Source organism: Podospora bellae-mahoneyi, chromosome 3 (assembly GCF_035222275.1).
Source record: "Podospora bellae-mahoneyi strain CBS 112042 chromosome 3, whole genome shotgun sequence".
In the NCBI taxonomy this organism is placed as follows: Eukaryota; Fungi; Ascomycota; class Sordariomycetes; order Sordariales; family Podosporaceae; genus Podospora; species Podospora bellae-mahoneyi.
This window is the reverse complement of record NC_085882.1, coordinates 2,101,251-2,128,229: the sequence shown is the minus strand read 5'-3', so window position 1 is coordinate 2,128,229 and position 26,979 is coordinate 2,101,251. Positions and strand designations below refer to the sequence as shown.

Below are 26,979 nucleotides of genomic sequence, written 5' to 3'. Positions count from 1 at the left end.
AGCTGGCCAACATCAGCCCGAACCCAACCTCGAAAGGGGCTCAGGGGTCAATCTCTTGGCATCAACAGCACAGACCGCCCAACATCATCACCACCACCACCATCCCCGCCGCTTAGTCGACAACCTCAATTAGTCGCCCCCCATTGATTCTCGCGATAATAGACTCAAGTCACTACCATAATGGACCCGCATCTTTCTGACCGGGGCGAGAGCCAGGCAGCGACTCATAAACCCCTCGACAGCCTCGCAGACCAGCCAGACTTTCTCCAGAACAACCGGCAACGAGAAGGGCGAAGCCCAGCAGAGCAAAACTTGGAGCCACCGGCTTCAGATTTCTTTTCGTCATCACCACAGTCAGTGCCGCCTTCAGATCATGTTCCTTCCTCGTCACAAACAGTCCTAACTTCAGATCTCAGTTCTTCCTCTTCACAGACAATCCTGACTTCAGACCTCAGTTCTTCATCAACACTGCCATCGAAGCCTTTGTCGCCACGAGAACGGCCCTCACCACAAGTTTCGGCAGCTCAAGAAAAAGCCTCACTGGTGTCACCTGCCAGACCGCAAGAAACAGCTTCGCCGTCGCCATCTCCACCAAAGTCAGCACCTCCAGCGGAAGAACAAGACGAGATCAAAATGCTCGAGTCGATCGATGAGATGGGGGGTGAGGGTGGTTTGCTCGGTGGTAAGTAGAACTATCCTCTTTACATCACATGTCCTCGGACTAGGGACCTTGAAAAAAATGAGAGATCATGTTGTTCTACGACTTGACAAAATCAGGGGCATGTTACTCTTCAACTTTGAAGATTTCACATCGACCCGTGGGACAGCCCAGTTCCACTTTCCAAGACATGATGTCAGGTCCTGAGAAAGCTCTTCTCGGGCTTCATCTCAGAGACACCAAAAAGGCACACATTGTCAACTTCAAATACTCAAGTTCTAGGACGACTCGTCACATTTCTCATGACTTGCAGCTCCTTTGGAGGCGGAGTTCTCACTATTCAAGATCAAACCCCAAATCGTATGAAAACAGACATGAAACAGCTTGCTAACAATTTACCTTTGTGAAAAAAAAAATAGTTTTCCTCGCGCTCTTGTGTGCGTTTGTCGCGGCTGCTGCGGCCGTTGTCAAGTTGTCTTGGCCCGCGCTCGCGACTTTGGTCGTGGCCGGTTGCTCGGGTGTGGCTGTAAGTTATCTTTTTCACTTCTCAGGTTATTGTTGCAGCTTGCTGTTGAGAGATCGGAGTGGCTCAGGCGAGAGGTAGGGATGTCTGGGGGAGCAAAGGGACAACAAGTGCTGTCTGCTTTTGGCGGAATGTGACCGAGCAAAGTTGAGGTGTCTCATGTAGTCTCCTTCCAAGAGTCTGTCGATCGGGGATCTTCGTGGGCGCCATTCTCCCGAGCCGTTATATGGGGTTTGGTGCTTGGTCACGTCTGGGAGCGGTTTCTTCTGCCCAGCTCCTTTTTATCTTTTCTACTTCTGAAGTGGTTTTCTATTGCAAGAACTTCTTCGAGTCATTGCATCCCCCTTGTTCTTTACCTCACAGTCATGCCGGCGATTAAGACCACTCAAAATGTTTCCTTTCGAGAGCGCTTGATGAATTTCGCTGTCAAGCTCATCCCTACCTACACACAGCACATCATATTCATTTCTGTTTTTTTTGGCAAACAATGGTTCTGCCTTTCGCTAGCTTACTCTCACTTGTCTTCTTGGATGCATCCTCTATATATACATCTCCTTTTCCTCATTTACACCTCTCTATCATCCGCACCGTGTTCTCTAATTTGTCACACTTCACAATGCACTCATCAGTCAAGTTTTCCTTCCTCTCCTTTGGAAACTTGCGAGGGAAAATCTACCCTCGCGACCAAGCACGCTTCAGTAGCCTTGTCCCACCTCTAGTGATGACAGCGGACGATCGTCTGTTTTTACGCAGTGGAGTCGTGGATGCCTGCCCTTACCAACTCTTTCTTGGGGTCGTCGTTCGGCTTCCGCGGAGGTTCACCTCCCCAGAGCCGGCGGCGGCTTGTAAAACTGGAGGAGTGCCCTGTCCCAGACCGTTTGCTAACCGACCTTTCCTCGCCAGTACCGCCATCAAACCCTTGTCTCCTCCCGCCGCCGTGTGCGCGGTGGTCTGTTTCCCGCGCTGGCCCGCGGTGCTGTCCCGGTCGCCTCCTCGCGCGGTGCCGGCATCCTCGGGCGTGTGCCCGCCTACTTCCTCTTCGTCTTGGGGTCGGGCGGGCACACGACCGAGATGTTTGAAACCATCAAGAACTCGTTCTTGCCGTCGCCGGCGCAGCACCGGCGCTATGTGATTACGAGCGGAGATGGGGATTCCTTGCGGCGGTTGTTGAGGTTGGAGTCGTTGCTGGACCGGGCTGTTCTCGGTTCTTTGGCCGGTGGTGACAAGGCTCGGGTTGGCACCCGGGATATGTTTACAATTCCGAGGGCGAGGAGGGTTCACCAGCCTTTTTGGACGGCTCCGTTTACGAGTTTGGTTACGGGGTTGGGGGCGGTGAAGGCGTTGAGCACGGTTCCTAGGTCGAGGAAGGGGGAGGGGTATAAGTGGCCGAATGTGATTGTTACCAATGGGCCTGGGACGGGGTTTGTGGTCGCTTTGGTTGCGTACATCCTCAAGTTACTCTCCGTTGTTCCCCAAGACGGCTGCAAAGTGGTTTACGTGGAGAGTTGGGCGCGGATTAACAGCTTGAGCCTGACGGGCAAGATGTTTTACTGGAGCGGGATTGCGGAGGTGTTTGGGGTTCAGCATCGGCAGCTGTGCGACAAGTATGAGGGGGTGATTTACGTCGGGGAGGTCGGGGCTGCCAAGAGGGCGAGGATGGGGTGAGCTGGGATGGATGTTTGCGTGTTTGGGCGGTTAGCATTGCTTTCATGAATTCAACGATACCCCGTCCTCGTTTGTCCAATACGAACATAACCAGCGATCCTGAACTTGTGTACATATTTTGTGATCTCTACCCTCCCAAACCACCCATAATTTTGCATGTATACACAGAGAGCCACACCCGAACAGTTTCTCTACTGTCCGTCTCTCCAGCTCCCTTCAGGAAGCTAACAACAACCCACCCACTCACTCACTCACTCAATCACTCACTCTCTACACATCGGCAGCCTCCTCAGCCTCCACCTCGGGCAAATCAATATCATTCGCGTAGGCCGCCTGCCTCTCCATCTCCTGCCCTGTAATCTCCTCCCCAGCCCACTTGAGCCAGTTGTTGTACTCCTTGTCCTCGAGCTCCATGCCGACCTGGTTGACCGTCTTGCCAAAGTAGGCGCCGTAGGCCCTCGCTTCTTCCTGGGCTATCCTGGCCTCTGTCTCCTCGAAGCGGCGGAGCTTGTAGAACTCCTTGCGGGCAACGTCGTAGGCTTGCGCTCGCGTCATTTTGGCGTGCTGCATGAGATATAGTTGGCGTTGGACGACACTGTTTTCTGTCAGTTATCACTCTTTGTTTTTTTTTTTTTTGTTCTTTTTCAAGCAGGGGGTGATGTACCTCTCTCCAGACAATTTCATCCCCGGCTGTCGGAGTCCTTTGCTCCAATCCCGATACCGAGCGTCCTTGCCGTCGATTTCCATGAGGAGCTTGGGCCGGGCGAGTTCCCATGGGTGGTCGGAGTAGAATTGCTTGCGGAGGCGGTCCTCGGGGTGCTCGATCTTGGTTGGGCGGTAGAGATTTTTCGGGGGGGTCTTACGTGATTTGGGGAGGCGGACGGGCAGGAGGGCGTGCTGGGCTGGGTAGGGGCGTGTCCAGATTTCAGAGGGGGGGATGTTGGCTAGGGCGGCGACCCAGGGGGGGGAAGGATTGTAGGTTTTTGGGTAGACGGTCGAGGCTAGGGATTCGGTGGCTGTCTGGTGGACGCGCGAGGCGAGGAGGCGGGAGGGGCCGCGGGCCATTTTGATGGAGGACTACTCCCCGGGAGGGAGGAGGATCTGGTGAGAAATCGGGGAGGGGGTTGTGGTGATGGTGGTATGTTGCCGTCCCCAGTCGCAATCGCAATCCCCACGATATCAAAATATGGGATAACGGCTGGCCAATCTTCAAGGTTGGTACGAAGTAGTGCCGATTGAATTGTGGGGCATTCCAACTTTTTGATTGGGGAGGGTTGGGGTTTTATGAGAGAAATGCCCCTGGCAGAAATTTTGTCCCCTCCATGACGGCGGGAGCTTGGGCTTTGCGGCAGCGGTCATTGGTTCGTACCTTAGCTTAGTAGCGCTGTAGCGCTATAATCCTTGCTAAAGGTGGGGGCAAGCAGAGCACAGTTGCGATAAGCTTCGATGTCGACTTTTTCTTGTGCTTTATCAACGCCCCCCATCGTTGACGACGACCTTGACCCCCCGGCGCCGTGACTCCGCTCCCCTTCAAACTGCCGGACGAACCAACCACCGACACGGGAGCATCGACACAACGACACACAGGGCATGCGAGGTCGGGCTGACGGCAGGCCACCATGTTGGACGACAGCCCATGAAAGTCTCCAGACGAATTGACGGGTCGATATGCGGCGCGATCCTCTTTTTGCACCGCCCGTCGTCGTCAACGTCGTCGACCTGGCAATGGCAGACCAATATCTTACCTGCGTGTTATAACCATGGCGGAGGGTCGGGGAGGGGTTTTCTGAATCATCACTACCGCTCGACAGCCCCGCTTCACTATGCCTTGACCCTCCCGACCCTCCGCCGATTCTCGACCATCCGATTCTGGAGCTCCTTCCGGCCGTCGTTGGCTTATTTAGCAAAGAGCAACACCGCGAGAGCTACACCTCCAGCACCGGCCAACGACGAAATATCACCTTTGTGCTCCGAGCCAGACCCAGGGTCAGAAACAGTCCACCCTCCACCAGGCCACTCCAAAGAAGAGCTCCTCGCCCTCGTCGACCCCTACGATGGGGAACCCATCGCGCCCCTGAGCGATTATGTCGAGTTGCATGCTGATCCCTACATGCGCGGTTATGCCCAAGCCGACACCCCCAAGATTTCCCTCGCCAAAACCAAAGAACAAGTCGAGTACCCTGCTCCCGACGAGGTTATCCGCCCCCGGAATCAACAAGATGAACAAATCCTCTTCGAGCTGCGCTTCGCCGTCAGATACCACCTCATCAAGCCCGAAATGGGCGACCTAGACACCGTTTACTCCCTGTACCAGCGCCTCCCCGAACCGAAAATCCTGCATCTCGACGCCAACTTTCGACATCAACTATTGAAAGCCCTCGGTCAACCTCCCAAGCTGAATGCCAGATCCATGATGCGCTACTTTACTGTGATTGGCGATGTCAAAAACAGCGGGATTGCCCTGACGAGAAGTGAGTGGAACAGGGTCATTCACTTTGGCAGCAAATACGTCGGCAGAATCACAGAGGTGGAAAACGAGCAGGCGTTGAAGATGTGGAGGGAGATGGAGATTGACGCCGGGATCAAGGGGAACGATGTCACGTTCAACATTCTGTTCACTGTCGCCTGCAAAGCGGGCAATTTTGTGCTGGCCGAGATGATTTACAAGGAGATGGAGCAGAGAGGGCATGTGTACAATCGGTATCACTACGTCAGCCTGATTTACTACTTTAGTCTCAAGTACGAGACTGGGGGGATGAGGGCGGCGTACCGGGAGATGGTGGAGCGGGGGGAGATTGTCGACACGGTGGTGCTGAACGCCATGATGTCGGGATTGCTGAGGGCGAGGGAGGAGACGGCGGCGGATAGGATATATGAGAGGATGAAGGCTGCGAATTCTGACTTGGGGGAGGTGCCGATCAAGGGGGGGATGACGGAGAGGGCGATCACGCAGGCGTTGATGATGATGGGGAAGTTGGGGAGGAGGTTCCCCGAGCAGAGGGAGAGGTTTCAGAGCATGGCGTTGACGACGCCGGACCTGCAGACTTATAGGATATTGGTGAATTACTATGGGAAGCAGGGGGATTTGGGGAGGGTGGCGAGGTATGTGGATGAGATGAAGTATTTTCAGATTCCGCTGCACGGGGCGATTTTTTTGGGGCTGTTCAAGGGCTTTGCGAGGCACGGGAGGTTGCACAGGAGTGCGTGGTCGGAGAGGCATTTGGAGGAGATTTTCAAGGCGCTGCTGAGGGCTGTGGGGGAGAGGGGGGGAGGTGACGGGGGTGCATTTGCAGACTTGGTTGGTGGTTTGGGTTTTGAGGGCGTTTGATGCTTGCTCGGGGAAGAAGAGGGTGATGGAGGTTTATGATGAGTTGAGGGGACGGTGGGGGGAGGAGGTGGATGAGGGGTTTGTGGGGGAGGTGCTTGGGGGGATGGTGAGGAGGGAGTTTGATTTGCATGCGCAGAGGAGGGGGGCGAGGTATGGGATATGAAAGAGATATTTGGAAAATGAGATGGGTTGGGAAAATAAAGGAGGGGGCATGTAACATATTTTTTGGGCGGCATTTTTCACATAAGAGAAACAAAATGGGAGGGCTGGGAGGGAAACGGCATCGATGGAGATGCTTGTTGTATACTAGATGGACATGTACATACATAAGAGGCTGAGCATCTCACGACATGGAAGATGAGAATGGGACCCGATATACAGCGGTATAAGCAGATGTTGAAAGAAAGACATAATCCGCTCGCCTTCGTCACCCACCTTTGGCTCACCTACACTCACCCCAACCTCCGGCACCGAGCTGACCATCATCACCATTTTTGCCTGAATACACAAGTTCATGCGGCTCACAGCTGAAGTCTCAGCTTTGGAGCTTTAAACGCCTTGCCTGTCTTTTGCTGCCATTTTTGGAATACACCACAGACCGTTGATGTGTGCCGGGGTGAGAAAGAGGGGGGAGGGGGCCGTGCGCTTGTTAGAGGTTGTTCCAGTAGCCTTCGATTGGATGGCGATCACACAATGTAAACATATCAGGCGAGAGAGGGATAAGAGGAACTTTATGCGACCGGGTGTCCGATTTCGAGAGAGATTTGGAGTGTTTTCAGCTTTGAGAATGGGCTTTGACTTTCGAAAGTTGAAGTTGCGATGGTTGCGATGCTCTCTTTCCATCCGAATGTCGACATGGCGTTCGATGCCTCATCAACCTCACCTCAACCATCCATGGTAAGTCAACATCGATATCAGTGTTTGAGACTTTATAACCAAGCCTTTCACTCGCAACGCTAACTCTTTTTTCTATAACCCTCACCCACCTACCTACCTAGCTAGCGACCCTGCCAGACGCCCGTTTCATAGCATCTTTCTTTCCCCCCTAGCACCCCAATAGCCGCCTCCGTTACCAAACCCCAGCTCGGTACTTCCCTTGTCCTTTACGGAGCTTTTATAAAGTCTATGCGATCAACCAAGCATAACCTATCCCGCATTTACACGGGAGGGAGCTTTCGGCTCTTGTCATCCACTCTGGTCCAGACCGTTTTGTAGAAGGCAGGGTAGTCCTTGTCTTTTTCTCATATCTCTTCATGTTTCTACCTCCTTGATGAAGCTCAAACCTCCGAGTTGAGCGAAGCGTGGGGGGGGGGGACCGGAACCATATGATATCCCCCTTGGTAAGAACTAGAATGTTTTGATAAAGGGAAGGTTTCAGTTGGCTGAGGGGGAGGAGGTGATCACCCATTCATTCATTCATTCGTTCGTTCACTCTTTTTACCCGCCCGCCCGCCAGCCAAGATATAGGCTGACCAGGTGATGGGTGATGGTATAGCATGAAATCTCTGGGGTGTTGTTGTGTTCTCTCAAAACGGAAACGAAAAATGTCGTGATCCCGTGTCTTATAGCTCCAACTTGCCCAATTTTTCTTCTCCCTGGCGTGTGATGTTTTAATCTCCTCCTCACCTTTTTCTGTTGTGGCTGGGACATCAAAATTGACCATGACGAGGGCATCATCATCATGACATTTTTCTTTTCGATATAATTTTGTGAGTAATGTAACAGATGACAGGTCATCATGGACCCTTCCCAACCAACACCACCACCGCTAGAGGCGGACCTCTCCCTCGGCCCCGTCCTCCTTTCCTTCTCGCTGGCAACAGCAGCATCCGCCTTCTCAACAACATTTGTGCGATTCTTTTGCCTTCCACGACAACGCAGAGCTGGGAATGGTAGATACAAGGCTGACGACTGGGGAAGCCTCATCGCCACGGTACGCCCCCTTCCATGACCTCTTCCCGTTATGTACTGACAGAGGTTGTAGCTAGTAGCCCTCATCTCGACAAGCTTCACCCTCGTAGAGTCCACCACCTCTTCCCCCGTCCGGGCACTTGAATACGACGTTCTGGGCCGGCCGTGGTATCTCATGAGTGTCACCTTCAGCAAGATAGCCATCTGTCTTGTCTACATGAGGGTTCTTTCCGGGAAGGGGAGCCAATGGAGGTTTTTGTTAGGGGGGTTGGTGCTCGTTATGGCCGTGGTGAATTTTGCTTTCGCCTTGACGGTGAACTTGCAGTGTAGACCGCTCGAAAAGATCTGGAGGTGGGGGGAGGTGGAGGGGAGTTGCTGGGACGTGGGTGTGCAGAGGGATTTTGGGTTTTTCCAGGGGGCTTTTGGGGTTTTTACTTGGTTTTTCTTGGGGGGGTTCTCGGTTGTAATTTTTGGCATGGGTTTGGGGGATGGGAACACGGGGTGGGAGTATTGGGGTGCGTTTGGGGTTTCTTCTGCGTGGGTTTTCATCTTTCGAGTTTGTGAGAAGAGGAGGGGGGTTGCTAACATGTGATGACCCTACTCAGGTCGGGAATCTTCGCCATTGTCGGGACAGCAAGGACGGCACAAACAAGCGGGCTGGGAGTTTACACCCCCGATCACTCCTACGCCAGCCTCATGGCGACCCTGGAGCAAAATCTGGGTCTGGTCGCGGCCAATATATTAACCTTTGGGACGCTGTTTGCCTCACGCCGGAAGGGGTCCAGGCGGAGGACTCCATTCCAGAGCACCTCCTCCGCGGGCACATCAAGGAGCAGAAAGACAGGCAAGTCCTCGTCAAGCAGAGCGGGGAGCATCACTCGAACCATCACCCGTGCCTCCTCCCGCGCCAGCTCCCACAAATCACTCCACAGCAACAGCACAGCAGCCGAAGTGTCAAACGGACACAACAGACAGGGGCACTCCGCCAGCGTGAGCAGCCTGGGGAGTTTCTTCCGGGCTGATAACAACAACAACGACAACAAGAACAACAACAACAACAACAACAATAACCACGACAAGTACGACGATGACAGGCATAGCAGTAGCGATGATGAAGGGACTTACTTTGAGGGCGAGGAGATCGACCTCGAGTCGGGGAATTGGTGGCCGAGGGGGATCATCAAGACTGTGAGTGTGGAGGTCGTGGAGGAGGTCAACGTTGATTACGTGCCGGATCGTGCTGCTGGGGAAGCATCATCATCGTCCGGTAGTGGTGGGGGGGCAACGCGCGGTGAGGGCTCAAGAAGGGGAGCCAGAAACTCGGTGGTTATCGTTCAACCCCCAAAGGCGAGGGTCAAGAGGGGAAGTGTTGCTTTTGACGATCGGGCAGAGGAAAGCGAGGAGATGGCCGATTGGGAGGTTATGATCAGGGGAGGGCCGGCGAGGTAATCTGTGATGGGTATGAATGCTTCGTATCCCGCAGGGTTGAGCGGGCGTGGGTGAAACTCTTTCTTTAGACAGGCTTGATTATACATGGGACATGGATGCCGTTGGGAGATTGGGCAGGCGATCACGAAGAACACACATCAGGAGGCAGCGAGGCGTTGGTGGATAGCCGAGAGAACACGAGGGGCTGGATGGCCGTGTACAAACAAAAATTGCCTCGTGTTCGATGGGACGAACTGAACCACGGCCGGATTTTCAACAAAAGTTCAATATTGTCTCAAAAGCAAACGCAATCATGTCCACACATACCATACCATACCATACCATATATACAGCCCATCCTGCAGCCCCCCTAAACCTTCGCCTGAGCCTGCTTCATCAACTGCAGCGTCTTCGTCAACGCAAACTCACTCCTCCTCTTACTCCTCACCTTGTCAGCCTGCTCCTCCGTAAACCCCCTCGCCTCCACCGCCGGGTTATACCCAACCCCACTCACCCTCCCCACCTCCTCACTCCCCAACACGCTCGCCTCCTGCCCATCAGGCCTCTTGTAAACAGTCACCACCGCCGCGCCCCCCAACCCCAAATTATGCTGCAGCGCATACTTCGTCCCTTTCACCGCCCGGTTGTTAGCCCACCCCCTCAGATGCCAGACCAGCTCGGCACACTGCGCGATACCCGTCGCCCCGAGCGGGTGCCCCTTCGAGATCAACCCCCCAGAAGGATTCACCACAACCTTGGTGTTGGGCCCATAAGTGATCGCCCCGCTCCTGACAAACTCGTGCGCCTTGCCCGGCTCGGACAACCCAAGGGCGTCAATAAGACACATCTCGTTGGCGGAAAAGCAGTCGTGGAGTTCGCAGACTTGGCAGTCTCTAGCCGTGATGCCTGCTTCCCCCAGGGCGATCTCAGCCGCGCGCTGGGTCATCTCCCGGCCCACAAGATCAATGGAGGACTTGGAGAAGAGCGATGGCGCGTCGGTGGTGAGAGCCTGACCGGCGATGAGAATGGCGCGGTCTTTGAGGTGAGGGTGGGCGTCGAGGAAGGATTGGGAGACCAGGACGGCGGCGGCACCACCGTCAGAGGTAGGGCAGCACTGGAGCTTGGTGAGGGGCTCGTGGACGGCGGGGGACTGCATGATCTGCTCGAGGGTGTAGACGTCCTGGAACTGAGAGTAGGGGTTGTTGACGGAGTGGGCGTGGTTGATGCGGGCGATCTCGGCAAAGTCCTCTTTTCTGGCGCCATACCTGAAGTCGTGCGTCAGTGATGCATGTCACCAAAGATGCGACCAAGAGGAAGCTCACTTCTCCATGTACTCCCTCCCAGCATTCCCGAAGATCTGCGGCGCCCCCGGGGCCTTGCTCAACCCCCTGGTCTGCGCCATCATCACATACGTCGTGCCGATGGGGTTCTCCCTGTCGTTCCAGTGAGAGCCCAAGCTTCCGGGCATCATCTTCTCCCAGCCCACCACCAAGGCGCAATCAGACGCTCCAGACGCAATGAGGGTCCGGCCCATGTAGAGACCAGTAGACCCAGTAGAGCAGTTGTTGTTGACGTTGACGATGGGAATCTGCGTCATGCCAAACTGGTAAAAGACACGCTGGCCAGAGGTGGAATCGCCGTAGCAGAAGCAAGCGACGCCATTGTCGACGTCGTCGTAGGTGATGCCGGCGTCGAGGAGGGCTTTGATGCCGGCTTCGTAGCCGAGCTCGGTGTAGTCTACCTTGCCGCGGGGCTTGATGAACTTGGTCATGCCTACGCCGAGGACGTAGACGGGGGCTTTGGATTTGGGTGCCATTGTGATTGTTGTGTGTGAGGGGGGATGTTTGTTGCCAAGGTTGAATGATCAAAATAAGCGGTATCAAGAAAGAAAGAGTGAAGCGAAAGACGGTTTTATATCTGAAGGTGCTCAATGACACCTACACCCCGGTCCAAGAACGCAGGTCCCAATGAAAAGGGAGGCAAACGGCTTCCCCACGTTTGCTTCCCCAGCATTTGAAATGCGGGGATTGGGGTGCTGTGCCGAGGCATCGGAAGCTAGCCAGCATGTTGCCACAGCTGAGCACTCGAGAGGGTTCGCGTCCCGGTTATCTCTGATTCGAGAGATCGTGGAGATGAGCGCTTCAACGTGTTGTTTACTTTAGCTTGTAGATCTGTAAGGGTTTACTTCGAGAGACGAATTGGTGACCCTTTTGGTGAGGTGACGATGCCCCTCGAGAGAAGGCTGCTGCCATGTGATGCCTGGTCTTGGCGAGGTTCGACCATTTGCTGCGACGAGTTCTGATTTTGAGGAAGCTCGGTCTACCGTACCTCCCCCTCTGTGAGGAACTCGCTATCAAGGCCAATATCAAAGATTGAAGTTTGTCTTTCCAGAGACCGGGATTGTTGGACTCGAGGTGCTGAACGGATTTCGGAGACGAGAGTCAGCACACTTGAGCGGGTTCTTGGCACGCTGCCCGCCTCCATTTGTGGGGAAGCTCCTCATTGCCAAGGCTCAAAATCTGGGGAAGAGGGGCTGGTGCTGCCTCGGGTTGACCTCCCCTGTTCATGATTGCTCATGATAAAGTAGCTACACCCACATGGGTAACCCATCACATCATCATCCCTCACTTTGTAAAATGCAAACACTTGGTGTAAGCATAACTCAGCAAGCCCTGTCTCCCCATCTCCCCCCCAAAGCCAGAATCCTTGATCCCGCTGAAATAAGCTGCAAAGTTCGGCCTCTCACTCTGATTGATCCAAACACTCCCCGCCTCCAACCTCCTGGCAACCCTCTCCGCCTCCTTCAAGTCCCTCGAATAAACCGACGCGCCCAACCCAGCATTCGCCAAATTCGCCCTCCTCACCACATCATCCTCATCACTCCACCCCAAAATCGGCAACACCGGCCCGAACTGCTCCTCCTGCACCAACAAGCTCCCCTCCTCCGGCCGACTGACAATCGTAGGCTCCAACCAAAACCCCTTCCCACTCTCGGCCACATTAACTGTCTTCCCCCCCGTCCTGATGTCAAACCCCCTCCTCTTGCAGTCCTCAATAATCCCCTTGACAATCTCAAATTGCAACTTATTGTCCACCGGCCCAAACACGCTCGGCACCGTCCCATCCTCCTGGACCTGATACTTTTCCTCCACCTCCCTCACCAACCTCTCCAGGAACTCGTCATAAATGCTCTCGTGGACGTAGATCCTCTTACTCGCGACACAAACCTGACCTGCGTTGAAGAAACCCCCAGAAGCGATGCTCGGCACCGCCTTGTCAAGATCTGCATCAGGAAGCACAATACAAGCATCGTTTCCCGCCAGCTCAAGCGTGACCTTTTTCAAAGTCTTTGCGCACGCAGCCATGACTTTTTTCCCGGTTGACGTTTGCCCTGTGAAGGATATCTTGTGGATCCCCGGGTGGGAGCACATCGCCGCCCCCAGCTCCGCTCCCCCGTTCAGCACCTGCAGCACGCCCGGGGGGAAGATCCCCCTGGCTAGTTCGATGTGCTTGAGGACGGCGTAAGGGGTGAAGGGGGAGGGTTTGACGATGACGCAGTTCCCCGTCACGAGGGAGGAGACAATCTTGATGTTGGAGAGGATGAGGGGGAAGTTCCAGGGGCAGATGGCGCCGACGGTGCCGATGGGGATGTGGGTGGCGATGACTCTGGAGTGGTCGTCCTCGTGCTGGATCTCGTCCGAGAGGCCGTTTTGGGAGTAGTAGAGGGATTGGGCGACGGCGGCTTGGACGTCGATGTTGGCGAGGATGGTCTGGTAAGTCTTGGTAAGCTGCTGCTGCTGCTGCTCAAACTTGACAAGGTGAGCGGGATGATGAGCACATACGGATTTGCCGGTCTCTCTGGCGAGAACAGCTGCGAGCTCGTCTCCGTGCTCCTTGATGTTGTCGGCCAGCTTCACGAGCAAGGCTTGACGCTCGGCGAGGCTGGTTTGTGACCAGGTGAGGAATGCCTTGGAGGCGGCCGCGACGGCATCTTCAAAGTCCGAGGCGGTTGCGATTGGGCAGGGCCAGAGCTCCTCTTCTGTTCGGGGATCGGTCACGGTGTGAGTGTCTTCGCTTCCGCGGAGCTCATCGTTGATGATGTTGTAGAACTGGAGCTGCATATTTTGTTCCTTCAGTTTATTTACCTAGGTATTTGAAATCGTCACAGACAAGAAAGCGAAAAATGTGGGCGATAAGGAGTGATATATAAGACTACCACCTGGCTGAATCCCGCATGAAGCAAAATACCCGGCCGGCACATGTTTCCCCACCGGATCATAAGCCAACGGCATTTTTTCTGACGTTCGTGTAGGGCTCCATCGCCTAGTCCCGACTGGTGGTTGTTAAAGGTTTGATGCGGAGAAAGGAGGGGTTCCGTCAGTCTAGCGCTTCCTATCGTTGTTTCCGGGGACGGCAGATGGGGTGCTGCCCACTTGTATATTTGCTACTGGATATAACGGACTTTAACAGAAGGTCAACAGGCCTTTCAAGATACCGAGTCGACAACCCCTCGATAATGAAGTGGCCTTGGATATGCATCGTAGGCCTTGTAAAATCATCGAGAGGTCTTTTACTGGCGGGACCTGATCGTGATACGAGACACCAACATTGATATCTGAGGGGTAGTTAGTGTGGATGTTGCGAGAACGGAAAACAACCTTGACGTTGGATCGGATGGTGGGAGTGCTTGAGAAAGAAATACTTGGGTTTGTCCCATGAGTCTTTGAAAGTGTAAGATGAGTGGGTGCTTGAGTGAAGCCTTGAGGATGGAAGGTGAAACAGAGGTGAAGACACAGGGTTAGGGTATGGAACGCGCCGACAGCCACGCAGTCGGAGGCGGCCGACATCAAGAGTGGGGACGTCCCCTAGCTGTCTGAACCCCACCCGGCCGATAGGTAAACCTCCAAGACGAACGGCTGCCGGGAAATTGACCGAACGGTTGGCTTCCAAGTTAGGTGGCTCTTTGTGGAAGTGTTTGTTACCAACGGCTGGCAGCTCAGCTGTTTGTCTCTTGTATCTGGTAGTACAGAAGCAAAGGTCTGCAGTCTGCCTGCTTCCAGGTTTCTTGAATGCGGGGAGGTGGAATCGGGCACCGGCGATAAGTGGATAAGCAGCCCTGTGGGCAGCGGGGGAGCTCCGAGAGGCACCCCCGCGTTCAACCGATAAGAGCCTTGGTGGAGAAGGGAAGCTTGCCACGCGCCCGGTGCTGGTGATGTCCACCCATGCAACTGCCATCCCATGGCCATTTGGTTGACAGAAAGGGGATTGGATGCCATCCTGATACCCGCTGATATCTCGTTGTAGCATTAATAAATACCAGTAGTAGCACCCATCTCCCCGACCGCCCGGTTCTTTGTTCTTTTTGGTTTTTGGTTTTTAATTCTTGGTTCCTTACTACTCTAGCTCTCCCTGTTTTTGACATCTAGGGAAAGCAACCAAGAAAGACTAGACACTTGGGACAAACACTACTGGTTCCCCCGATTTCAACATGGCACCCTCCGCCATAGCCACCACCCCCACCACAGCTCCTACAGCCTCTCTGTCGACAGAATATTCTGACACCATTACATTTTACCTGAACGGCACTCGTGTTGTCCTTGACGATGTCGACCCAGAGGCCACCCTTCTTGAATACCTGCGAGGCATCGGCCTAACTGGCACCAAGCTGTATGTCCCCTTCTCCTCCTCCCCCTTCTTCTTTTTCTCCTTCTTCCTCCTTTTGTATCCCCGGCATATCACTAACATCCCCCCAGCGGCTGCTCCGAAGGCGGCTGCGGCGCCTGCACCCTCGTCCTCTCGGGCTTCAACCCAACCACCAAGAAAATCTACCACGCCTCCATCAACGCCTGTCTCGCCCCCCTCGTCGCCATCGACGGCAAACATGTCATCACCGTCGAAGGCATCGGCAACGTCTCCCGCCCACACCCGGCCCAAGAAAGGATAGCAAAGGGCAATGGCTCCCAATGCGGCTTCTGCACCCCGGGGATCGTCATGAGCTTATATTCGATGCTAAGGAACAAGGCCGACAGCAAAGAAGAGCTCACGGAAGAGGAGATTGAGGAGGGATTTGATGGGAACCTGTGCAGATGCACGGGGTACCGGTCTATCCTGAACGCAGCACAGACTTTTGCCACGACAGGGAAGAAGGTAAAAGCAGTGGCAAATGGGGGCTGTGGCAGGGAAGGAGGCTGCTGTATGGAAAATGGCAGCGGGGGTGGGTGTGGGAGAGAGGTGGATGGCGGAGAGGTAACCAAGAGGTTCACACCGCCAGGGTTGATCGAGTACAATCCCGACACGGAACTGATCTTTCCCCCTCAGCTCAAGAAACACGAGCTTAAACCACTCGCGTTTGGAAACAAGCGCAAGAAGTGGTTCAGGCCGGTGACGTTGGAGCAGCTGTTGGAGATCAAGTCTGTGTTTCCGCAGGCGAAGATTATCGGCGGCAGCACGGAGACGCAGATTGAGATCAAGTTCAAGGCGGTGCAGTATCCAGTCAGTGTTTACGTCGCTGACATCCCAGAGCTAAGACAGTACGAGTTCAAGGAGGACTCGCTGGAGGTGGGGGCCAACATTACGCTTACTGACCTGGAGCATCTCGCGCTGGAAGCACGGGAGAAGTACGGGGAGAAGAGAGGGCAGGTCTTCGAGGCGGTGCACAAGCAGCTCAAGTTCTTTGCTGGGAGGCAGATCAGGAATGTTGGCACGCCGGCGGGGAATCTGGTGACGGCGAGTCCGATTTCGGATTTGAATCCTGTTTTGATGGCGGCTGATGCTGTTTTGGTGGCGAAATCGCTGGGCGAGACGACGGAACTTCCGATGAAAGAGTTTTTCCAGGGGTACAGAAAGACAAGCTTGCCGGACGATGCCGTGCTGGTCAGCATCAAGATCCCGGTGACGAGGGAAAAGGGCGAGTTTTTCAGGGCGTACAAGCAGGCGAAGAGGAAGGATGATGACATTGCTATCGTGACAGGTGCGTTGAGGGTGAGGGTGGGTGAGGATGGGGTTGTGGAGGAGGCGAGGTTGGTGTACGGCGGTATGGCGCCTATGACGGTGGCGGCGAAGAGGGCCGGCGAGTTTTTGAAGGGGAGGAAGTTTGCCGAGTTGGAGACGTTGGAGGGCACGATGACAGCGTTGAGCCAGGACTTTGATCTGAGCTTTGGGGTTCCCGGTGGTATGGCGAGTTACAGGAAGTCATTGGCGTTGGGCTTCTTTTACAGGTTCTATCATGATGCGATGAAGGAGTTTGCTGAGGGCGAAAGAGATGAGGAGGCAGTAGAGGAGATTGAAAGAGAGATCTCAACTGGCAAAGAGGACGAGGCGGCTGCGGCGGCATATGAGCAGGAGATTGTTGGCAAGTCGAACAACCATGTTGCTGCGCTGAAGCAGGCAACTGGTGAAGCTCAATACACAGACGACATCCCACCAGCGAGAAATGAGCTGCATGGCTGCATGGTCCTCTCGACCAAAGCGCACGCCAAGCTGTTGTCGGTTGACTTTTCGCCCGCGCTCGATGTTCCAGGCGTGGTGGATTACATCGACAAGAACGACATGCCCGGCTCGGCAGCCAACCGTTGGGGTGCGCCGCACTTTGAGGAGGTCTTTTTTGCCGAGGATGAGGTGCACACTGCTGGCCAGGTCATTGGTATGGTGCTCGCCACATCTGCTGCTCGCGCTGCCGAGGGTGCTCGCGCTGTCAGGGTCGAGTACGAGGAACTACCTGCCATCTTCACCATGGAGGAGGCCATCGAAAAGGAGAGCTTCTACAAGTTCTTCAGAGAGATCAAAAAGGGAGATCCGGAAGGCGCGTTCGAGAAGTGTGACTACACCTTCACCGGTGTTGCCAGGATGGGCGGCCAAGAGCATTTCTATCTCGAGACCAACGCCGCGATCGCTATTCCCAAGCCTGAAGATGGTGAGATGGAGATTTGGTCCAGCACCCAGAACCCCAACGAAGCCCAGGTTTACGCCTCCCAAGTTCTTGGTGTCCAGTCCAACAAGGTCGTCGTCAAAGTCAAGCGCATGGGCGGTGGCTTTGGCGGAAAGGAGTCCAGATCCGTTCCCCTGAGCTCCTACTGCGCTCTCGCTGCTAAAAAGACCCGCAGGCCAGTTCGTGCCATGCTCACCCGCGAGGAGGACATGCTCACTTCGGGCCAGCGCCATCCCTTCCTCGGCCGGTGGAAGGTAGGCGTCAACAAAGATGGCAAGATCCAAGCCCTCGATCTCGACATCTTCAACAATGGTGGTTGGTCTTGGGATCTCAGCGCTGCTGTCTGTGAGCGCGCCATGACGCACTCCGACGGCTGCTACCTCATCCCCAACATCCACGTCCGCGGCCGCATCTGCAAGACCAACACCGTCTCCAACACGGCTTTCCGCGGGTTTGGTGGTCCCCAAGGCATGTTCATCGCCGAACAGTACATGTCTGAAGTCGCTGATCGTCTCGGCATGCCTGCTGAACGGTTCCGCGAGATCAACATGTACAAGCCGTTGGAGGAGACTCACTTTAACCAACCATTGACTGACTGGCACGTTCCTCTGATGTACAAGCAGCTTCAAGAAGAGTGCGACTATGCCGCTCGCCGGCAAGCAATCACCAAATTCAACGACACACACAAGTGGCGCAAGCGCGGGCTGGCTCTCATCCCAACAAAGTTCGGTATCTCCTTCACAGCTCTTTGGTTCAACCAGGCCGGCGCTCTTGTCCACATTTACCACGATGGTTCCGTCCTCGTCGCCCACGGTGGCACGGAGATGGGTCAAGGTCTCCACACCAAGATGACGCAGATTGCCGCCCAGGCACTCAACGTTCCGTTCGACTCGGTCTACATCTCCGAGACGGCCACCAACACCGTCGCCAACGCGTCTGCCACTGCCGCATCGGCATCATCCGACCTGAACGGCTACGCCATCTACAACGCCTGCCAACAACTCAACACCCGCCTCCAGCCCTACCGTGAAAAGCTCGGGCCCAAGGCAACAATGAAGGAACTCGCCCACGCCGCCTACTTTGACCGAGTCAACCTCTCGGCCCAGGGCTTCTACAAGACCCCCGAGATCGGCTACGTCTGGGGCGAGAACAAGGGCAAGATGTTTTTCTACTTTACCCAAGGCGTCACGGCTGCCGAAGTCGAAATCGACACTTTGACTGGCTCCTGGACCTGTCTGAGAGCGGACATCAAAATGGACGTTGGGCAGTCGATCAACCCGGCTATTGACTATGGTCAGATCCAGGGGGCGTTCATCCAGGGTCTGGGGCTCTTTACGATGGAAGAGTCGCTTTGGTTGAGGAACGGACCGATGAAGGGGAGCCTTGCTACTCGCGGTCCGGGGAACTACAAAATTCCTGGCTTCAGGGATATACCGCAGGTTTTTAATGTGAGCTTGCTCAAAGATGTGGAATGGAAGGATTTGAGGACGATTCAGAGGAGCAGGGGGGTGGGTGAGCCGCCGCTTTTTATGGGGAGTGCGGTCTTCTTTGCTATCAGGGATGCGCTGAAGGCGGCGAGGAGGCAGTATGGTGTTGAGGCGGGGGTGGGGGTGGATGAGAAGGGGGATGGGCTGCTGAGGTTGGAGAGCCCGGCGACGGTGGAGAGGATTAGGTTGGCTTGTTGTGATCCTATTGTTGAGAGGGCCAGGGTGGAGGCGAGGGAGGGGGAGAAGAGTTTTTTTATTGCTATTTGAGGGGGTGGGAAAGGAAAATGAGGGATGGATTTTGGGTTCGGGTTGTATTATAGTCTGAGTTATCTTTTTATCCGGTTTAAAGATGGAGGAATACGAAGTGGTGCTGGTTGGATCCGGGAATGTGCTTTCAAGTGTGCGTGCCTAGATAAAGTGATGGGGGTTGTTGAGGCGGTGTTTTGTTCGTGACAGGCGGAGCAGTTTGGCTATGTCCGGTTGATGGAAGAAGTATCTTTCTGGAAGACGGTTCTACATTACTTTTGCTAGAGCGAAGCTCCCATAAAGTCGTGGTGGGAATCAAGGCATGACAGGGGGTTCATTCTCCTTAACGAAACCAAAATTGTTAAAAAAGAGCATTCTCAGCAATTGGAAACTCTCGGTGTGTTTATTGGCCTAGTCCTTTTTTATCTAGAGCATTTTCTCCTTTTGGCCTTTTCTTATTTTTTTTTTTAACAATATGGGGAGAGAGGACCACGAGGAGGAGCTTCGCTGACATGTTGATCGATACAGGTTGATCAATGTGTCCTTGATACACTATCGGTTTTCTAGAGACTCCCAAGTGCCATGTCTAAAACTAGGGGATATATGTCTTTTTTCTTCCCCATGAATGAACGCATTTCCATCGAACTTTGATATTTTTTTCAAACATTCCCTTGGACTCTTTCCCGCAGCAAGGCTTTCACATGCTGGTGGTGAGATGTCTTGGCGTTGATGGCTGCCACCGAGAGAAGCGTCGCCACAACGAGTTGCTGCCGGCTGTGGATCATCGAGTTGTACTTGATAAGACCCAGAAGACTTTGTTACTATATGATGAGCGACTGTGGGGATTGCAATGTCTTCGTCGAGGTTTGTCTCACTTTCAGACCAGGCGCCTGGCAAAGCCTGTGTGTGGCTGTGGCTGGTGGGCTCCACCTATTCAGTGGGAGGAATCTCGACCTTCAAAGGTGGTTTTCTCAACAGGTAAGTGGGCCGGCCCTGTGGCTGCCCTTGAGCCACAGGCCCGCGGAGGTCGTTTGAATCCGAGATAAGTCGAGGTTGACTTCCGTCACATCTACTCAAAAGCTTGTGGTTGCTGTGGAGATGCGGCTCTTTGTTTACACCTCCTGAAACCACGTTGAGAGATTTTGTTGAGATTGATGATGACCTCCGGGGCTGTGTTGCATGCGCCGAAGCGAGCGTCACCCCTTTCTCATCACCTTCCACCAAGTATAGGGTCGAGCAAACGGTTACACACCAAAAGCTTTTGATCGACCGGCCTTTTTCTGGATGGTTGGTGTTGCGGCGATTAGGAGGCACACGACGGCCAAGGGGAGGGGGGGGGGGGCTTGTAAGCGTGGTGAGTTGGTTTTTGAGAGGTTTAACTCTGTGGCTCCGAGCGGGAGGGGTTGTGAGAGGGGAGAGGGGATGGGGGATGAGGAGTAGGAGGAGGAGGAAGAGGAGGAGGGGGCACAGCAGGAGGAGGGACAGCAGGAGTAGGGACAGCAGGAGAAGGGACAGCATGAAAAGGGGCAGGAGAAGAAAGGGCGGCAAAAAGACGAGGAGCAGGAGGAGAAGCACATCTGCCCGATTTTCATGGAAGACCTGTTTGAGCAGAGCTTCGACGGGGTGTTTGAGTTGCCCTGTCGCCATCGGTTCCACCTCTCATGTGTGCGGCCGTGGCTGGGGTTGGATAGTATGAGCGGGAATGGTATGGGACCGACTCTCCATTTTGCGAGGGATTGTCCTTATTGTCGACAAAAGGTGACGCTGCTTGGGTTCGTGCAGGCTGCGGATGACAAGATTCGGAAGGATAGAGAGGGTCGAGTGGGTTTGATATCGAGTGAGAGATGGGAGGGATCGGATCTCTTTTCTTTTGGGATTGTAGATAAGTTATCCATGATTGGGATGTGTTTTTAAGAGAGAATACATACCAAATCATGGATAACTTATCTACAATCCAAAATAAGATGGATATAAAAAGGTTGGACAGAAGAGAGCGAAACTATGATCAACTCAGCAAAGTTCGGGAACACCATCGATTGTGTATATAGCACCAGGTTAGATCACTCGTTTATACACACACCTCATCGTACACATCTTCATAATCTCATTACAAGCGAGTGGCAGCAGCGGCATCACAAGCTACCTAGCTTTCCAACGCTTCCACCCTCCCCCTCACTCCAAACACCACTACCATTATCTAAGTATTTATCTCATGCAAAAAAACAACAGCAACCAATACCTTCCCCCGTCACCTCAAACTACTTGTTCAACGAATTCAGCCTCCTACACTGCGGCATGGGAAAGTTATTAGCCAACTCCATCTTGTCCTTGTTGTAAGAAAACCACCCCGTCGCCTGGTCCTTCAGCTCCTGCTTCCTCTGCATCTCCTTCTCACACTCGATCCTCAGCTGCTGCACAAACACCACCTCGGCCTGCCTATCCAACCAATTGAACTTGGCCGGGGTGTAAGACTTGATGTCGGCCTTGTTGAGGTAGTACTTTGTCTTGTAGTTTGGCATCATCCTCTCGACAGTATACGACGCATACGGATGGTCAAACACCATGCTCGGCGTCGCCGGCGTCGTGATGGTCGTCAACCCGGAGAAAATAGACGAAATGATCGGAAAGATGAATAAGATGATGATGGGTAAAAGTCCCAGTATCGTCCCGAGCATGCTGGCCGGTGGTTCCTCCTGCCCGGGGTTTCTAGGCCTTGCTCTTGGTCTGCCGCCGCCGAATTGGTGGACTCTTATCCCTGGCCCGCCCATGCCGCCGAGGTTGAAGAAGAATTGTCCGCCGTCCATACCTGTTCACTTGTCAGCATCCATTTCTTTTCATCTCCCTCCCAGAAGTACTCACCCCCAAAAGGCCCCCCAAACCCACCACCCATCCCCCCGCCACCACCCCCAAAAAACCTAGCAAACATTTCTTCAGGACTAATTTCCTCCTCCCAACCCCCGAAACCTCCCCCCCTTGGCCGCCCCCCAAACCCACCCATCCCTCCTCCCTCCCTCGCCGCTGCCCTGGCCGACTCGAATCTACTATCGGGATCAGTCCCAAACCGATCAAATTTATCCCTCTTTTCCTTATCCCCCAAGACACTGAACGCTCTTGCGACCATCTTGAACGCCTCGTCCGCGTGCTCGTGCCCGTTTTTGTCGGGGTGTGTCAGGAGGGAGAGCTTGCGGTATGCCTTTTTCACCTCGGAGTCGGTGCATGTTTTTTGGATGTCGAGGATCTCGTAGAAGGCGGTGGGGGAGCAGCGGCGGATGCGGAGGACGGCAGCTTTTTGGTCGGGGGTGTAGGTGCGCGATTGGGAGCCTTGGTTGTGGCCGTTGTGGGTGGAGGAGGTGCCGGCTGCTGTGCGGGAGCGGGCGGTGGCGTCGCTGGCGGAAGCGCCGGAGGTTTTGGCTTCGGGCATGGTTGCCCTTGGGACTGCGGTGGTGTTGAAGTGGTGGTGGCGGTGGTGGTGTAGTAAAGGGGGTGATGTTGGAGTTAGATATCTATCGGTTGTCGGAGACGGGGGGAGTCGCAAGACCAGTTGGTGGAATCAGGTTTATCTGTCGCAGCAAGAATTCTCTCTTCTGAGATTGGGACAGCGATGATAAAAAGCAACAAGAACTGCCTTTGCGAAAAGAGAGGTCGTAAAAAAGTTGGATTGCGGTTGGATCTTGCAGAGTCGAACGCAAGCGAAACACCACTGGTGACAAGACAACGACAGGAGGACACACTGAAAAGCGTGGCTTTTTTGGAGACCGCCGCACACTGACTGTAGCGCCCCCACACTCGCTTTTCTATATCACCCCCACGAACAACGTCCTTCCAGAAGTTGAAATGAAACGCGGAAGCCAGAAAAAATAAGACGATAGATTTGTTGAATATAGTTCAATTCAGACATCTATTTTCCATTGTGAATCCAGCACACACCTGTGACACTGGTGAGTGAACTCTTCCTCCTGCTGCTGTTCCAGAACCATCTGATTCTCCAGGTGCCAGGGACAACAACCCGTTGGCCCGTGCGTGACGTTTTTTTCCCGGCAGGGGGCGCTGTATCGGTTGCTTAGTCATCTCACTTGCCCTGTCGCAGCGGCAGAACCAACCAAACGACGTCACTGGTTTGTGGGGGAAAAGTTCATTATGGATTTGTATGAGTGAGTGAGTGAACAGTGAAGCGAGTGAAGTGAGCGACAACATGTGGAGATGAGACGACGAGATATTGGAGACTTACGACCGCACTGAAGCTCTCTATTCAATCGAATACTCAGATACCCGTCTTGAAACCGTCGACCAAATACCAGTGCTCAGAATGGCTTCAACAAACCAAGACAAAGTCACCTTCCGTGACACCATCCGCGCCTGGGGCAGTAAGTCAACTCCTAAACACCACTCTCACACATCCCCTATCTGGCCCACCCTCCTCCCCTTCTCTTTCTTCCCCCTCCTTACTCACCATCTTGATACTAATACACACCCAGCATCCTCCATCCCCCCAATGACCCTCTCCTCCCTAGCCCTAGCCCTCCACCTCCGCCCTTTTCAACCCCTCCCCTTCCTCTTCTCCCCCCTCCTCGCCTTCTCCTCCTACCTCACCCTCGCCGGCTTCAAAGTCGACGGCGCCGGCACAAACGCAGCCTGGTCAGGCATCTACGTCCTCCTCGCCTCCCGCCGCTCACCCCCGGGCGGCGTCCGCCAAAAGTTCATGTCCCTCCGCGGCGGCGTCCGCGGACTCGCAATGGGAATCGGCGCCATCAACACCGTCTGCGGAGCCTACGTCTACGCTACCGGCGACCGCAAGGCAGAAGAAGAAGAGAGGAGGGAAGTAAACAGGTGGGGGGTGTATGATGATTAAAACTTGCTACTCAAAACTGGAGATAAAAAGACTGAAAAAGGGGGGGAATGGGAATAGAATTTCGACGATATGGCATGCGAGTTCAAGGATGGAATGACACAATGCTGGTTGTTTGTCTTCTCAAAATTTGCATAGTTTCTATCGACGCTTCTCCCACCAGTTGCCCGGCAAAAGAAGCACGGCAGCCACACCTAGCCAAAAACCTCAGCATGGACATACCCGGGGGCGAGTAATATCACCCCCATGTCTCTGTCTTGTACATATAAAATATACTATACAACTAGTGTAGCATAGTCCCCCTCAATAAACGGGTTCTCACTCAAAAAAAGACCCAAAAAATGTACCCAGAGAGACAAAAGAAAACAAAAAGGAGGCTACTAGGGAATAAAAAAGATGCTAGCCGCCAATAAAAAAATAACTAAAAAAAAACGCCAGGGAGACCACTTCAGCACTTGATCAGTCTCCGCTCCCTTGTCCCAACGAGTCTTGAGGGGTTTCTATGCCACTATGCCATCCGTCCCAAAATTACCGATGCAGTATATCAAAGGTAAGGGGGTTGTGTGAATGCAATGATATCAGACAGCCTCACCCATGGTGACTCGTCCCACGATCCCTGCCGATTTCTCCTCTTGTCCCAATCTACCCTAAGCTGTGCCATTGCACTACTCTTCCAACAATTTGCCTCGCTGAGGCGCCGCTGATATTAGCTTGGTGCCTGAAAATAGCCATATGACGGTCATGATGAGGGCGAAGAAGGTGGCTCGGAGGAAGTTCCGGGTTCGAAATGGTAAGGTCACCTCTCGAAAAAGATTCGAAATGTCGGCCGGCTCAAAGCCGGTGATGTAATTTACGTCACAGTCTCGGACCTTCGGCTCGGCGTACTTCTTGTACTCGCTAAGCACGTTGCCAAGCTCCCAGCCAGAGAGTTTGCGCACCACACCAACGACACACCCAGTGCGATGCTGTCATACTGTCAGAGAACTGCTTCGTAATAATGCAAAATCCGACTCAAATCATACCTTGCCGTGATTGCAGTGAATCAGCAATGGGTGATTCCTGCGGTCCAGAACCAGTCGGAGAATTGACCTCATGGTGGCAATCGGGATGGCCTGCTTCTTGGTGCCCTTCATGTCAAAGACGCAGTGGTTGATGCCATTCCTCTCAATGAACTTGTCATAGCCTTGTGGGAACTCTTTTTGTACAAGGGTGCTGCGTTTCATGTTAGTAACAGCTTCCTTGTAAAATGGAAGAGCAGAGTGGGTGGTGCCTACACAATTGTCTTCAACTTCAAGCCCTCGATAAAGCCGTAGTCCTCCGACTGTGGAAAACTGCTTCTGTAGACGCCTGGAACAACAACACCAAAATTGGAGGGCCGGCCCTCGGTTGGAAGTATCCTGTCCAGCTCAAGAGCTGATATTGAGCCAGACTCGAGGTCGTTATTTGGCGGGTGAAAGGCATCGCGGGGTCCGGTGGTGGATGTGCGGTGTTTCTGACTTGAGAGCTGAAGCTGTTCCACATCTCTCTCCGGGTCGGCGGCATGGACTGATGGCGATGACTCGAGGCTGGTTTGACTGCTGTAGGTGGTAGATGTCGACGCCGTGCTTCTTCTCTCGTCCCCGTTGGCCTGATATTCCAGTGTTTGTTTCTCCATTTCGTCTTCTTCGATGTATGGTCGAGCACTCCTCTTGGACATGACAACTTTCCCTCCTTCAGACATGGCGAAGAGACCGAGAGTCGTTTTTATGGCAGTGCCAGCACCCATGACAGGAGGTAACTGGTAGAATGGGTGAAGCCAAGGTTGGGTAGTCGTTATGGGGCAGATTGGGAAATGTCGGATCCGATCAGACCAGGAAGTGGGCGGTGGAGCAGTGGATGGCGGTCGCCGGGGTGTGGTCTCACGGGACGGTCGGAGGAAGCCGTGAACAATGCAGGCGAGAGGTGGATCGTCGGCCAAGGTGGTCGGGTCGGTCAAGAAGGCCGGGACTCTTTTTGCTTTTTGAGTTTTTAGGAGGACGAAGTGGAAGTGATTCCGTGAGTCGGGGACCGGGAGTCGCGAGTTAGAGCGGGATGGTTGGGTAATAAGAGTGGATGGCTCGGTGGGCAGGATCAGAAAAAGATCCTAGGCACCTCTGAGTGGAGGGCGTTGCTGGTGATTACGGTTTCCCCATCTTGACAGAGAGAATTGAGAAGGTTCTTTGGGATTAAAAGAACGGAGAATGGAAAAGGGGGGCCTTGCCTGTCGCAAAGCAAAATGCAGGGCGAGAGGGTGCTGTGCTGTGCTCTGGCAGCTCGAAGCGATTTGGTTTGTGGGCTGTCGAAGGTAAAACAGTGAAAGAAAGTCAGACGTGTGAGTGTGCGGGTATGGGGATGGGGTCCTGGTTGTGGTTGATGAGTGGGCGCTCCACCAAAGACGGTGGGGTGGTGGTGGCTGCACAGTGTCAATGAACGGACATGCCACTGCGCGAAGCGTCCAGCTGTCCAGCCGCGGGACGACGGGAGCTCAAACTGGGTTAGGGTCACGGAGAAAGACAAAGTCTGTCTTTTTCTTGATCTGGAATTCTCTCCCCTTCTCCTTTCTCTTCGCTCTTCTCTCCTCTCTCTGCTACTCTCTCTGACGAAAAAGTCGACGTTTCCTCGCCACCACCAGCCAAAAAGAGCTGGAAGAGTCCCTGCAGTGAAAGCCTCGTCGAGGCACTCTAAATCCCTGTCCGTTACACCGAGTTTGTACCTGTACGGAGCTACGTCGGGGTTAAACATTGAGAACAGAGGTAGCAAACTCAAGTTCCTACCTTTGCACAATGACATCTTTCCCCTCCCACAGCGCCGTCAGCGTACGCCATGCAATTCCCCCAGGTCGTACCCCTTCCCCTTGAGATTGGTGATATTTCCCTTGATTACACATCACAGAATACAACCCCAGGCTGCGGGCAAGGGATACGGTTAGCAACAATGCTGTC

The 26,979-nt window shown here is 54.0% G+C and overlaps 10 protein-coding genes across 10 annotated transcripts; 5 read left to right on the top strand and 5 right to left on the bottom strand.

Annotated features, from left to right (window-relative positions):
• Nucleotides 1-180: 180 nt before the first annotated feature.
• On the top strand, nt 181-2,932 carry ALG14 (UDP-N-acetylglucosamine transferase subunit; the record flags this gene model as incomplete). Its single annotated transcript, XM_062877771.1, is given in 5 exon segments — nt 181-353; nt 410-578; nt 598-682; nt 1,078-1,184; nt 2,085-2,932. The coding sequence occupies 5 exon segments, from the start codon at nt 181-183 to the stop codon at nt 2,844-2,846; spliced, it is 1,296 nt and encodes a 431-aa protein (XP_062733578.1). The 3' UTR covers nt 2,847-2,932.
• A 147-nt stretch (nt 2,933-3,079) lies between these two features.
• On the bottom strand, nt 3,080-6,252 carry RSM25 (mitochondrial ribosomal small subunit component). The gene is made up of 2 exons (XM_062877770.1): nt 3,511-6,252; nt 3,080-3,441 (listed from the first exon to the last, which is right to left on the bottom strand). Exons 1-2 carry the CDS (start codon nt 3,909-3,911, stop codon nt 3,117-3,119), a joined length of 726 nt encoding a protein of 241 aa, XP_062733576.1. The 5' UTR covers nt 3,912-6,252; the 3' UTR covers nt 3,080-3,116.
• On the top strand, nt 4,483-6,174 carry QC761_306280 (uncharacterized protein; the record flags this gene model as incomplete). The annotated part of the gene is made up of 1 exon (XM_062877769.1): nt 4,483-6,174. One exon carries the CDS (start codon nt 4,483-4,485, stop codon nt 6,172-6,174), a length of 1,692 nt encoding a protein of 563 aa, XP_062733577.1.
• An 894-nt stretch (nt 6,253-7,146) lies between the features above and the next one.
• Nucleotides 7,147-9,534, top strand: QC761_306270 (uncharacterized protein; the record flags this gene model as incomplete). The annotated part of the gene is made up of 3 exons (XM_062877768.1): nt 7,147-8,107; nt 8,159-8,622; nt 8,691-9,534. Exons 1-3 carry the CDS (start codon nt 7,913-7,915, stop codon nt 9,532-9,534), a joined length of 1,503 nt encoding a protein of 500 aa, XP_062733575.1. The 5' UTR covers nt 7,147-7,912.
• Nucleotides 9,535-9,883: 349 nt separating this feature from the next.
• On the bottom strand, nt 9,884-11,329 carry QC761_306260 (uncharacterized protein; the record flags this gene model as incomplete). Its single annotated transcript, XM_062877767.1, has 2 exons — nt 9,884-10,778; nt 10,836-11,329. 2 exons carry the CDS (start codon nt 11,327-11,329, stop codon nt 9,884-9,886), a joined length of 1,389 nt encoding a protein of 462 aa, XP_062733574.1.
• Nucleotides 11,330-11,957: 628 nt separating this feature from the next.
• Nucleotides 11,958-14,361, bottom strand: QC761_306250 (uncharacterized protein). The gene is made up of 2 exons (XM_062877766.1): nt 13,356-14,361; nt 11,958-13,283 (listed from the first exon to the last, which is right to left on the bottom strand). The coding sequence occupies exons 1-2, from the start codon at nt 13,632-13,634 to the stop codon at nt 12,138-12,140; spliced, it is 1,425 nt and encodes a 474-aa protein (XP_062733573.1). The 5' UTR covers nt 13,635-14,361; the 3' UTR covers nt 11,958-12,137.
• Nucleotides 14,362-14,727: 366 nt separating this feature from the next.
• On the top strand, nt 14,728-19,816 carry QC761_306240 (uncharacterized protein). The gene is made up of 3 exons (XM_062877765.1): nt 14,728-15,180; nt 15,267-19,570; nt 19,702-19,816. Exons 1-2 carry the CDS (start codon nt 15,002-15,004, stop codon nt 19,192-19,194), a joined length of 4,107 nt encoding a protein of 1,368 aa, XP_062733572.1. The 5' UTR covers nt 14,728-15,001; the 3' UTR covers nt 19,195-19,570; nt 19,702-19,816.
• A 1,370-nt stretch (nt 19,817-21,186) lies between these two features.
• HLJ1 (Chaperone protein dnaJ) lies at nt 21,187-22,881 on the bottom strand. Its single transcript, XM_062877764.1, has 2 exons — nt 22,033-22,881; nt 21,187-21,979 (listed from the first exon to the last, which is right to left on the bottom strand). The coding sequence occupies exons 1-2, from the start codon at nt 22,592-22,594 to the stop codon at nt 21,432-21,434; spliced, it is 1,110 nt and encodes a 369-aa protein (XP_062733571.1). The 5' UTR covers nt 22,595-22,881; the 3' UTR covers nt 21,187-21,431.
• Nucleotides 21,432-24,387, top strand: QC761_306220 (uncharacterized protein). The gene is made up of 2 exons (XM_062877763.1): nt 21,432-23,537; nt 23,649-24,387. Exons 1-2 carry the CDS (start codon nt 23,480-23,482, stop codon nt 24,020-24,022), a joined length of 432 nt encoding a protein of 143 aa, XP_062733570.1. The 5' UTR covers nt 21,432-23,479; the 3' UTR covers nt 24,023-24,387.
• A 34-nt stretch (nt 24,388-24,421) lies between these two features.
• SIW14 (tyrosine-protein phosphatase siw14) lies at nt 24,422-26,598 on the bottom strand. Its single transcript, XM_062877762.1, has 3 exons — nt 25,294-26,598; nt 25,042-25,231; nt 24,422-24,984 (listed from the first exon to the last, which is right to left on the bottom strand). The coding sequence occupies exons 1-3, from the start codon at nt 25,782-25,784 to the stop codon at nt 24,685-24,687; spliced, it is 981 nt and encodes a 326-aa protein (XP_062733569.1). The 5' UTR covers nt 25,785-26,598; the 3' UTR covers nt 24,422-24,684.
• Between the last annotated feature and the right edge of the window lie 381 nt (nt 26,599-26,979).